General features: G+C 41.7%; 1 protein-coding gene and 1 long non-coding RNA gene across 2 annotated transcripts in view; both read left to right on the forward strand.

Annotated features, from left to right (window-relative positions):
* Positions 1 to 13601, forward strand: part of LOC310722062 — a 456255-nt gene that overhangs the window by 23186 nt on the left and 419468 nt on the right. The window lies entirely within an intron of this gene.
* On the forward strand, positions 7459 to 12004 carry LOC310722387 (lumican). Its single transcript, XM_083534810.1, has 4 exons — positions 7459 to 7591; positions 8065 to 8700; positions 8864 to 9181; positions 11764 to 12004. The coding sequence occupies exons 2-4, from the start codon at positions 8079 to 8081 to the stop codon at positions 11913 to 11915; spliced, it is 1092 nt and encodes a 363-aa protein (XP_083390936.1). The 5' UTR covers positions 7459 to 7591; positions 8065 to 8078; the 3' UTR covers positions 11916 to 12004.

A 13601-nucleotide genomic window follows, 5' to 3' on the forward strand; every position in this document is an offset into this window, starting at 1 on the left:
AGGATGCTCTGCTGTATAGTGCATATGCATACTGCAGTGTGCATGCAGATTTTTACAAAGTGTTTATATGTTGGGGATATGAAGAATCATATGGCACCATGTTTTTATTTGTTTGCTAGCTTGGGTTTTTTTTTGTTTGTTTTTTTTTTTAACACATTTTGTTTTGGGACATCTGAGGCTGAGGAGAAGTATGAATAGTAGAAAATTAGGAGAACATGGCTGCAAAGGGGTGCTGCAGTACCCTGGGTTTCATTTTTGCAAGTTTAATCAGCAGTGGCTTAATCTTCCACATGGTGTTCATCAGCAAGACACATTCTGTGTCAGTTTTATTCCAAGAACTGCTGTTTATGCTGTTACACTGCGATTTTCATTGCATGGTGTTACTTGGAAGACTTTCTGCACAATATAAATACCACACAAAAAAAACCCCTAAAAATATTGTTCTCAATAGGATCATATTCTAAAATACAAAACCATGCCCCCTTATGTGGTATAAAGCTAAATGGCGAGGTTCAAATATACATGCAGTTTAACAAAAACATTACACACTAATAAATAAATGAACAAAAACCTTTATTCCTTCCTAATACCATTTACTCTCAGTCTATGTTCATTGAGAAATGATGTCCTAAAACACTGCACGGTTTATTTCCTCCTGTTTTTGTGGAAAAGAAATTAGACAGCCAGACTGCAGTGCACTGGAAGGAATGGCATGTGCTACCTTTTCACAACCACTTTGCTTCAGACAGAACGTAATACTTTTAGGACTGAGTTGGTATTTTCTTGAAATCATGTGTACAGACAAGCAGAAAGAGCAAAGAGCCACAATTCTATGAGATGAATCACATTTTCTCTTAATCTACATTGTTTTCAATTCACACAAGTTAATACAAATGAATGGCTATCAATGGTGGTATCTGACCCCAAAAGAGGCCCAGCATAAGAAAGCAGGAGGTTTCAGAATCACACATCTAAAGGTTTCCATGGTACATTTATGTCACCAACAATCGCAAAGGTGCTCTTTATCTCATACTAACAGAAAGAGTTATGCCTCACGTTACCTCATTGCCCAATACAGGCATTAACACCATCCAACCTGCAACTTTCACCCCATTAACAAAAGACCATTTTAACTGTGGCACTGGCCTGTGGACACATGCATCCTTCATGCAATAGAGCATAGTCCATCCATCCATCCATCTATCCATCCATCTTCTCCCGCTTATCCGATGCCGGGTCGCGGGGGCAGCAGTCTAAGCAAAGATGCCCAGACTTCCCTCTCCCTAGACACTTCTTCCAGCTCTTCCGGGGGGACACCAAGGCGTTCCCAGGCCAGCCGGGAGACATAGTCTCTCCAGCGTGTCCTAGGTCTTCCCCGGGGTCTCCTCCCAGTGGGACGCGCCCGGAACACCTTCCCAGGAAGGCGTCCAGGAGGCATCCGGAACAGATGCCCGAGCCACCTCAGCTGACCCCTCTCGATGTGGAGGAGCAGCGGATCTACTCCGAGCTCCTCCCGAGTGACTAAGCTTCTCACCCTATCTCTAAGGGATCGCCCAGCCACCCTGCGGAGGAAGCACATTTCGGCCGCCTGTATCCGGGATCTTGTCCTTTCGGTCATGACCCAGAGCTCATGACCATAGGTGAGAGTAGGAACGTAGATTGACCGGTAAATCGAAAGTTTCGCCTTGCGGCTCAGCTCCTTCTTCACCACGACAGACCGGTACATCGACCGCATTACTGCAGAAGCTGCACCGATCCGTCTGTCAATCTCCCGTTCCACCCTTCCCTCACTCGTGAACAAAACCCCAAGATACTTAAACTCCTCCACTTGCGGCAGGAACTCCCCACCAACCTGAAGTGGGCAAGCCACCCTTTTCCGACTGAGGACCATGGCCTCGGATTTGGAGGTGCTGATTCTCATCCCAGCCGCTTCACACTCGGCTGCAAACCGTCCCAGTGCATGCTGAAGGTCCTGGTCTGATGAAGCCAACACGACAACATCATCTGCAAAGAGCAAAGACGAAATCGTGTCGTCACCAAACCGGACACCCTCCGACCCCTGGCTGCGCCTAGAAATTCTGTCCATAAAAATTATGAACAGAACCGGTGACAAAGGGCAGCCCTGCCGGAGTCCAACATGCACCGGGAACAAGTCTGACTTACTGCCGGCAATGCGAACCAAGCTCCTGCTTCGGTCATACAGGGACCGGACAGCCCTTAGTAAAGGGCCCCCGACCCCATACTCCCGGAGCACCCTCCACAGGCCGCCGCGAGGGACACAGTCGAATGCCTTTTCCAAATCCACAAAGCACATGTGGACTGGTTGGGCAAACTCCCATGAACCCTCCAGCACCCTGTAGAGGGTATAGAGCTGGTCCAGTGTTCCACGGCCTGGACGAAAACCACATTGTTCCTCCTGAATCCGAGGTTCTACTATCGGCCGTATTCTCCTCTCCAGTACCCTGGCATAGACTTTCCCAGGTAGGCTGAGAAGTGTGATCCCCCTATAGTTGGAACACACCCTCCGGTCCCCCTTCTTAAAAAGAGGGACCACCACCCCGGTCTGCCATTCCAGAGGCACTGTCCCCGACCGCCACGCGATGCTGCAGAGGCGTGTCAGCCAAGACAGCCCCACAACATCCAGAGACTTGAGGTACTCAGGGCGGATCTCATCCACCCCCGGTGCCCTGCCACCGAGGAGTTTCTTTACTACCTCGGTGACTTCAGCTTGGGTGATGGACGAGTCCGCCTCTGAGCCCTCAGCCTCTGCTTCCTCAATGGAAGACGTGACGGCGGGATTGAGGAGATCCTCGAAGTATTCCTTCCACCGTCCAACGACATCCCCAGTTGAGGTCAACAGCTCCCCACCTCTACTGTAAACAGCATTGGTGGGGCACTGCTTTCCCCTCCTGAGGCGCCGGACGGTTTGCCAGAATCTCTTCGAGGCCAGCCGATAGTCCTTCTCCATGGCCTCACCGAGCTCCTCCCAGGCCCGAGTTTTTGCCTCGATAACCACCCGGGCTGCAGTTCGCTTGGCCTGCCGGTACCCGTCAGCTGCCTCAGGAGTCCCACAAGCCAACCAGGCCAGGTAGGACTCCTTCTTCAGCTTGACGGCATCCCTTACTTCCGGTTTCCACCACCGGGTTCGGGGATTGCCGCCTCGACAGGCACCGGAGACCTTACTGCCACAGCTCCGAGCGGCCGCTTCGACAATGGAGGTGGAGAACATGGTCCACTCGGACTCAATATCTCCGGCCTCCCTCGGGATCTGGTCAAAGCTCTGCCGGAGGTGGGAGTTGAAGATCTCTCTGACAGGAGGCTCGGCCAAACGTTCCCAGCAGACCCTCACAGTACGCTTGGGTCTGCCGAGTCTGTCCAGCTTCCTCCCCCACCATCGGATCCAACTCACCACCAGGTGGTGATCAGTTGACAGCTCCGCCCCTCTCTTTACCCGAGTGTCCAAGACATACGGCCGCAGGTCAGATGAAACGACCACAAAGTCGATCATCGACCTGCGGCCTAGGGTGTCCTGGTGCCACGTGTACTGATGGACACCCTTATGCTTGAACATGGTGTTCGTTATGGACAAACTGTAACTAGCACAGAAGTCCAATAACTGAACACCGCTCGGGTTCAGATCAGGGGGGCCGTTCCTCCCAATCACGCCCCTCCAGGTGTCACTGTCGCTGCCCACGTGTGCATTGAAGTCTCCTAGTAGAACGACGGAGTCCCCAGTCGGAGCACTGTCCAGCACCCCTCCCAGAGACCCCAAGAAGGCCGGGTACTCTATACTGCCGTTTGGCCCGTAGGCACACACGACAGTGAGAGACCTATCCCCGACCCGTAGGCGCAGGGAAACGACCCTCTCGTTCACCGGGGTAAACTCCAACACATGGCGGCTGAGCTGGGGGGCTATAAGCAAACCCACACCAGCCCGACGCCTTTCACCATGGGCAGCTCCAGAGTTGTAAAGAGTCCATCCTCTCTCGAGGAGTGTGGTTCCAGAGCCCAGGCCGTGCGTAGAGGTGATCCCGACTATCTCTAGTCGGAACCTCTCAACCTCACGCACAATCTCAGGCTCCTTCCCCGCCAGCGAGGTGACATTCCACGTCCCTAGAGCTAGCTTCCGTGTCCAGGGATCGGGTTGTCGAGGCCTCCACCTTCGACTGCTGCCCGATCCTCTTAGCACCGGCCTCTTACGGTCCCTCCTGCAGGTGGTGAGCCCACTGGAAGGCGGCCCCACGTCGCTCCTTCGGGCTGAGCCCGGCCGGACCCTGTGGGGGAAGGCCCGGCCACCAGGCGCTCGCATACGAGCCCCAACCCCGGGCCTGGCTCCAGGGTGGGGCCCCGGCTGCGCCATACCGGGCGACGTCACGGTCCCTGATGTAGTATCTCTCATAAGGGGTTTTGAACCGCTCTTAGTCTGACCCGTCGCCCAGGACCTGTTTGCCTTGGGAGACCCTACCAGGGGCATATAGCCCCGGACAACATAGCTCCTAGGGTCATTCGAGTACTCAAACCCCTCCACCACGTTAAGGTGGCAGTTCAAGGAGAGGAGAGCATAGTCCAAAAAGAGAAAGAAAACAGAGTTGTTCAAGGTCTGCTCACATTGGCCAGACTTTTTCTTTCAATAATGCTGAACTTTGTTGTATAAAGAAGAGAAATAACTGCAAATTTATTTTTGGAGAGATTGGCCAAGATCTGGTGAGGTCCACAAATACACAAATCTATGGTAGTATCTAAACAGCTAAAAAAAAATTGGATTCATCTCTGCTTGGTTTTTTGGTTGGGGACAAGCTACAATCACAGAAGTCTTATTAGTATAGATATGCAAATGCAAGCCTAGTGAATATTCATTCATCCATCCAGTTCAAACATTCCTGGCCTTGTTTGAAAAACTCAGTAATATCTCAAAATACTTACCACCTAGCAAGTCATTTTAAACATGAAATTGCAAAATTGCTGACACTATACATATATACTACACATCTGGGCCACTCGGGTAAAAAAAAAACCTGGACATGGAGGCCTTTCACTGGCTAAGTTATAATCAGCATCATCTTGAAGAGTCATGCTGGCTAGGATGGCACCAACTGGTTAGGGAGATTACCATTATCGACATGTAGCATTGTTCTTTAACCAGCTTAATGCTTTGGACCTCAATGAAATGATCAAAGAACGAGGTGAAGCTTCCTATGGGGATTTCTTCTGGGGACACTGTCTTGAAAGGGGTATTCTGAAAACAGCCTTTATTACCAATCACCTTGGTTAAAACTGTTAAATACTCTGGGGATGCTTTTTTTCACCATGCCACTTATGTATTATTGTGGTGAAATCCATCATTTCTGCACAAGGTAATATTATCTAATTTTGTGAATAGATAACTGATAGAGTATCAGTTGCTGCACATAACACATTCCTTACAGTATGATATCGACCAGATTACAACCGTCTGATTCTCTTTTTAACTTTTTATTGGCAATGAATAAATTTTCTTATGCACAATTAACAACAATGCAGCAACACAATACTTAGTCTTAAAGTCTTGTCATTTAAGTACATAGTAGATTTTCTAAATTATTTATGAAAAATCATTCATATTTATGCTTTACAGTTATTGTGCAGATTTTTCATCTAGCTGCAAGTCTTCCAGATGATGACCAAGCACAAGACGTTTTAGATCTCCTCAGAACCACAACAAATAAATATTGTTGCTTTGAAGGAAAAGTCCAAAAGTTGTTTTGGACTACAGACAAATAAACTTCAGTATACTAAACTTTCCCAGTTTGAATTCACCACTGAAACTTCACAAATGTTGAATTTCTTCATATTGGATTGGATTCTGTGTTTATGCCAAGAGAAATTATGTCAAATTGTGTAAAAAAAAAAAGTGACCTTGAATAGTGACTTTATGTCTCATATTCAATAAACAGATGCACATCATCATCCATATACACCTGGTTTCTTACAAACAGATGTCTGCAATGACCTATAAGTCATATTGTTTTTATTATTGTTCACTGATATGGATAGGGGGCACTCTGCTCACTTTGGACTTTTATGTGCAAAACTCTATTTAATCCTCTTACTGAGGAGGATTTTACAGCTAAACTAAACACACATGCACACATACACATAAAGGGTCTGTTTGGCTCCCCAGGTCCACTCCAGCTGTAGCCCTGAGTAATACTACTGTGCATGAGTGTGAGAGAAGTAGTACACACACAGACTTTCTCTCTCCATTCCATTCTGTTCCAGTCATGGTTTTAGCCAGTGCCAGTATTTGTCCCAGTTCTTGCATTAAATTCCTCCCTAGAATAATGTAGAAAACTGAAAACTGAGAAAAATGTGTTTCTGCATGCATTTTTCATGTGAGTATATAGTAATGTTAAGCTTAAAAAAATGTTAACTTGTATGTTAAAGTCTTGCCCTTTGAGGGCCCTAAACAAAACAAAGTTTAAAGAGGTCCCTTATCGAAATGACTAAGTTTCTTTTTCAAAGCAAATTCCTCAAGTGGGACTGACATGGTGGCAGAATAAATAGTATTGATCTTTTGTACTACAATAGAATAAACAAAATTAACATATTGTTTCACAGCTTTAAAATTAGACAAATGATTCTCCTGCCCATCAGCTATGTATAAATTAAGGATTTGATTGATGTATTTGATTAAAACGATTCCTCAATTATTTGAATTAGTTGATTATTCCGTACTACTGATTAAAGAGCACGAAAGCTTGCATACAATACAGATGGCTGAATGCATCAAACCTAATGCAACTAACTTTACTCCTTCTTCTTATTCTCTTCACATCTCTTTCGTTCACAGAAATGGACAATGTACCAAGACACTGCATTAAATACAATGTCGAAATAGTATACCATTCATGGCTGGAAGCCAAGATGATAAACCCTAGCTGAAACATAACATAATGGTGTGGAGTACTGTTGTAACATAGACATGTATGTGGCATCCATGGAGCCCTAACTAGCTGCAGGTGTCACTTATTAGAAGGAGTATGTACAATTATTTGCTGATTGAAATGAACTATAAACCTTCCTACTTCCAAGAAAGGAAATAAACCTTCCTGGATATAATGTTAAACAACCAACTCAAAATCGATCCAGATCATTGCCATACATTGTTGCATAAAATATTTTCGTCAAAACCACAACATTAAAAGACCATCCTAGTAATATGTCTGCCAAGAGAGTTTTGTAGAACAGGTGCTTGTCTTGTCCTGATGCCTTACAACAAAGATTTACAGAGGTAAAAACCCAGCTGTATTCTCTTCTGCATCATTCTTTACCCTTCCCAATCCGATTTCCATTAAATGTTGCTCAGTAGCCAGACTGCAACCATAGGCTACAACTAAAGGAACAGACAGGGGGTGGGAGAGTGAAGGGTATGGAATAGAAAACCTGAAAGACTCTGTGGTTTTTGGTCATGAAGCACTGAGAAATTCTTCTGTAGCTGGATAAACTCTGCACAAACACCTTGCAGTATCCTGTGCACACTGCTGCTATAAGAAACCGGGACAAACCAAGATCAGGAACTCTGCAGACTAAAACTCATCATCTGGAAAGAAAGGTATGCACATTCTTGCTACATGTGAACAAAATTATCATCTGTTTTTCATGCTTAGGCTGCTTCTCACACAACTGAAATGGAAGAATTATGTAATGCTAGAGCGCGGAATTGGAGAGTGCTTTTACAGTCATTCAGATTAGGAATCAGTCTGTGCAAAAAACAAAAAAAACAAACCAAATTAAAACAAATTAATGTTAAGGAAGGCAAGCAAAATCGTACATAAGTGGGATTCTTTTTAAAACATGGGTCACACATTACACTGGAAAGATTGATGAGCTACAGGGCAAAACAAGATTTCACAACTAACATGATTTTCCACATGCCATACAGTATGCACAAGTTATTTAATAAAACTATGCTTCCCATGTTTTGTCTGTTTCTATGGTTTGTATGGTGCATCCTGTGCACCCTGTAATAATAAACTGTATCGGGAGCACAGTGTGTCATTACATACTTTTGTTTATCTTATTTAGGATTTATCCACCCAATGGACATCAGGCCGCTTCTCATAATCCTGTCTGTGTGTGGGCAAATGCAGGCCATGGCTATAGACACTGATTATGGTGGCTTGCCTCTGCAGATCGACCGATTTCTAGGGGAGCCCACAGTTTTTACTCTCAGGAATCGAGTAGATTCCAGCTGGTCGTGGATGGTGAGCAACCAGAACTGTTCTGTCAAATGCAACTGTGCAATTCAGTGGCCCACAGCTTTGTATTGTGACCACAAAGGCCTGGAACACTTTCCTGAAAGTCTTCCTTCCAGAACGCAATACCTTTTCCTCCAGGGTAACATAATCACTGGCTTCAACTCTGAAGCCTTTGCCAATACCACTAATTTACGCTGGCTCATTTTGGACCAAAACCAACTAATCAGTGAGAGACTCGGTGGTAGGCCCCTGCTCAACCTGACCCAATTAGTGAACCTCTTCATGAACCATAACAACTTGACTGAGGTGCCAGCAGGGCTGCCTAATGGACTTAAGCAGCTAAGAATGGCTTACAATCAAATTGAGAAAATTGGCCCTGGGGCTTTTGAGGACCTACAGAATCTAACATTGCTTCTGCTTCAGGGTAATTGCCTGAAAACTATTGGAGAGACTGACTTCAAAGGTATTATCAATGTCACACCTCTAATATTTATCATCCTTGAAGAAAATCTATTTGTTCCTCCAAAACTAAAAAAAACATGAAAAAATGTATTATACCTGGCATAGTTAGACTATGTAAACACAGGAATCACAGTGCTATGTCTGTTTGTCATGTTCATCACCAGGCCTTTTAATCCTAAACCTTTTGGACCTCAGTAACAATGTCCTGGACACCTTCCCCATCCATCTGCCTCCATCTGTTCAGCAGCTATACCTTTCACACAACACTCTTACAGGCATGGCTGAGGACAGCCTCCAAGGCTTCAACAAACTCTGCTATTTGCGTCTACGCAACAATCGGCTGAAAAACGATGGCTTGAGCCCTGGTGTCTTTAATGTAACTTCTCTAGTGGAGCTGGACCTCTCCTTCAACCAACTAACTGAAATCCCAATCGTTCCCACCACCCTGCAGTACCTTTACCTAGAGGTTAATCATATCAGAGGTGAGATGACAAAATGATTCATGAAATGTTATTCTTGTGGATTGAGGTCTTAGCCTGACATCATTTTTTGGCACCTTATAAAATAACATCTGCTCCTCAGACAAGAAACAGAGGAAAACCTGATTCATGAGCATTATGTCATAGGAAATTTGGGCCCGGATTGTTAATATAAACAAATACAGTGGCTTTTTTTGTGTGCATTTTAATATTTGTGCACGCAGTAAGTGGGTGTGTTGTGAGTGATTTACAGGGGAGGTTTGTAGCAGTAATGTCCTTCGAAATTTTGCTAAGATAACCCAGGCCTCGTTGAATGCTGCAGCAATATTAAAGGAAACTTTAGTTCAATTTAAAGATTGTGAGACATCGTTTTCTTTTTACCAGCAGTGCAACCCAATCAATCTCACAGAAAAAAACCCTCCGTAGGCAAACTATTTGCCGCACCCATGATATATCGAATACAAATGTTCTGGCACAGCAGCATTGCCTAGAATGTATTTACTTTCACTGGAACCCTCTTTATTAAAAAAATATATTTTTTATTTCTACCACTACACTATTCGATCGAGATTCGTATCTAATAATTATTCCATCCATTTTTTTTTGCATATTAAGTATTTATGCATAGACATTAGTGCTTTTTAAGACAAATCTCTAGACTCTTTAGGTTGATGTAAACCATGTGGTAACAACTGTTTTTTTCTTTTTTAGCTGAAAATGCTTTATCATACTGAAAATACCCATTACTAATTCTTATGACTTGCTAGCTTGATTGTGTCATCAAAATCGCTACATAATCGTTTTCAGAGGAATCCTGCTGCAAGTTACATCCAGCATGTTCAAAAGAAAGCACTAATCTACTTGATCATAATTAGCTGCAGAAAGAAATTGACCACTGACAACAGCTGCCATAGATAATTTTCTCCTCCTTCAATGCACCAACTGCAGTAATTCTTGCTAGATAAATCAAGATCTTTAATTTTTTACAGTTTTGGATTAAAAAAGAATATGCATTTATAGTCAAATATATGAAAAGTAGTCTATTTTTGCTGTATATTTGTCTGCTCAATAGTCGAAAATCAGTATATTGGTTTGATTTACTAGTCTAAACATACACTACAAATTATGCCAGGACATTTTTTTTTCTGGAACAGTGTCTCTGATATCATTGATTTACACTGTCTGCCAGAAAAGTCTTGCGATGTTACAAAGCTAGATGTAGACTGGAAATCACTAATGGAAAGAAATCATGCTGTCACAGGCATGATGTAATATCTGATGACATGACATCAACGTTTATACACGACAGGACGATGAGAAAAAATTATGGAAAATGTGATTGTGTATGAAGGAAAAGAGTGCACAGCTGTAAGACGCTCAAGGAGAAAGTGGGTGGTATTTGGGGAGCTAATGAGATGGAGGGGATGGTGGAAGGAGTAGTGAGAAACATCTGGAAATATCTGTGAGTGGTCCAGAATGGCCCTTGACAATGCCAAAAGCACTTTCGGTTCCCCCTCCCTCCTTGGTTCTCAGGAGGATACTGAATGTAAATAGAAGATTGACCACTAAATAACATTTTTAATTATTTGAAATGGTGAGTGATTATAAATCAAAACTTTAAACAACTTTTAAACATCCAATTTTGACCAGATTTTAGGGATCTGCTGAACTTAATCTTCCTCCCATCAATATTTCTGACTTTGACTGCAGTATGAATAGGACAGTTATTAGGGAGGAGCATTCAGCCTGGTTTTGTAAGAGACAGCTGTTGTAATATTAAAATACAGAAAATGCAGGCGTTAGACTAAAAACAGGAAAAAGACAGAACATTTTGACGTGCCATTTTGGAAAGGAAAACATTTTGGTTCCACATATTCCTCCTGGCAGAAGGAAACAATAAGGGCTTATACTCCTGAAAGATCTTCAGCAGAGATCACACGGAATGCAATCATCATTAAGACCAAACAGATACAGTAACTTTTTAGACAGACTTATAAAATATCTGTCTTTTCACTTTAGCAGACATTGTGGTTTCTGTGTCCAGAATAAGCCCGTTGCTTTAGAAATATTTGGCAGTTTCGCATTCTCTTTATTATAGACTTCAGATTGAGTCATAAAACCAATACACCTGCAGTCCATTTCATTTAGCCTGGAGAACTGAACTTCTATGTAAGTCGGACAGTTTCATGTGGTCAACAGCATGGAAATAACATATATATTGTTATATTACATAAATATATTTATATATATATATATATATATATATATATATATATATAAAAAGCATGTTGTATATATATATATATATATATATATATATATATATATATATATATATATATATTAATAATTTTCTAACAGCAGAGAATAATCATGTTAATGATAACATAATGCAGTACTGAATAAATGTTATAGCAGAGCTTCCAGTAGCAATTTTATTTCTGAAGATCCAGGGGTTTTCATATTGTAATGTTTTTGCAAAATGAATTCTCATGAGCTGGGTGAAAATGGCTACATTTATACACTTTTACTATTATATATGACAATGTTGCTAACTGTGTGATTTATATGGTTCTATTTTTCAGAATTTAATGTGAGCAGTCTCTGTAGGACAGTGGGTCTTGCATCATATTCACATATAAAGATATTGCGGCTGGATGGCAATCAGATTAAGCGTCATCAGCTACCTTCTGACTGGGGGTACTGTCTCCGAATCCTTCAAAATATTTATATATGACCTGTTCCGATGACTTTCACCATTTAATCTCTACTTTAATGCTGCAATGCTGTAACATACACCAGAAATTTGATATACAATTTTGAAAATATGATATACAACATGCTTTTAGACTAAAGGCAGGTATTGTAAATGATTTCTAATATGCATATAAATAATAAATAGGTTGCTCTTTCTTTTGCTTTTGTTTAACAGAATTGCATGAGAACTGCTCTATCACTATTTTGCCAGAAATATGAAGTGCACCACTTGGTTTCTGACCAAATTAAAAATCATATATGCAAACCCCAAAGGAGCTGTCATGTCATGCATTCTCACTCAAGCCCAAGCATGGAAAAGCAAAAATAGATCCAAATTATACACAGTTCACACAATAAGATGTCAAGTTGTCAAACTCCAAGAGATATATAATGTTGGCGCTCAAGGTAGTCAGGTCGTCAAAATAAAATCACAGCGATGGCCATCCAGAATTGTTATCTCAAACCCAAGTTAACCCAGGAAACCCCAAAACTGCGACTAGGGTTAGGGCCAAATATATTTACAGGGTAATTATTTTCCTCATGCTTTGGCATGTAAAAACCAAAGTAGATCCAATTTATATACACTTTATATGTAAAACTTATATATATATATATATATATATATATATATATATATATAAAAAACTTATATAGGCAAACCTAAAAGGATCTGTCATGTCATGCTTTCTCCCCCCCCAGCCCTAGCATGTAAAATCACAAATAGATCCAAATCATACACACTTAGTTTAAGTTGTCAAGTTGTCAAACTCTAATATCCAAGATATTATGGTGGTGCTTAAGGTTGACAAGTCATCAGGGTAAAACAAGCCCAGTGGCTATTCTGAACTTGCACAGGGGTCATTAAGAGCAGTCGAGTTCTAAAACTCTAAATTTCACAGTACTAAACCCAACAATATGACTAACATAAAAAAAAATGTATTTAGAGGGTAATTATTTTCCTCAAGCTTTGACATGTAAAATCAAAAAGAGCCAAATTATATACACTATGGTTATGTAATAAGTTGTGGTTGTGCTCAGGTTTGCCAGGTCTTTAGAATAAAATCAATCCATTTGCCATTCGAAACTCGCTAGAAAACTCATCCATTGTTCAATTAAAGCGGCCCAATTGCAAAATTTGAATACATACATACATACATACATCCACATTCTACATTCTTTTATTTGTGCAATAATTTATCTGATTGAAGTTGTCATACTCAAAGACATTATGGCAGCGCTCAGGGTTGCCAGGTTTTCAGGGCAAAACCATCCCATCCAAAAGCCTTTCACAAACAGCTTTAATAAGTCAGTAAAAGCAGTTCCAAATAAAAGCAATTCCAAAACCCAATGTTTGAGAATCACAAACCATGTGTTCAGATTCTAAACAACTGCTATCATCATTAACATATTGCAGTATTCACAGAGTAACATCACAAACCATAAACATTTGAAATAAATATGCATTTACCATAGTAACAAAATCTTATTTCTGATGTTAGTAATTCTATTAGATTAGCCATGGCAACCCACATGCTGTACACACACACACACACACACACACATTCATATAATGAATTAATTATTATTTTATATATTATTATTTTATATATATATATATATATATATATATATATATATATATATATATATATATATATATATATAT

The sequence above is a fragment of the Silurus aristotelis genome, assembly GCF_946808225.1.
Source record: "Silurus aristotelis genome assembly, chromosome: 28".
Lineage (NCBI taxonomy): Eukaryota > Metazoa > Chordata > Actinopteri > Siluriformes > Siluridae > Silurus > Silurus aristotelis.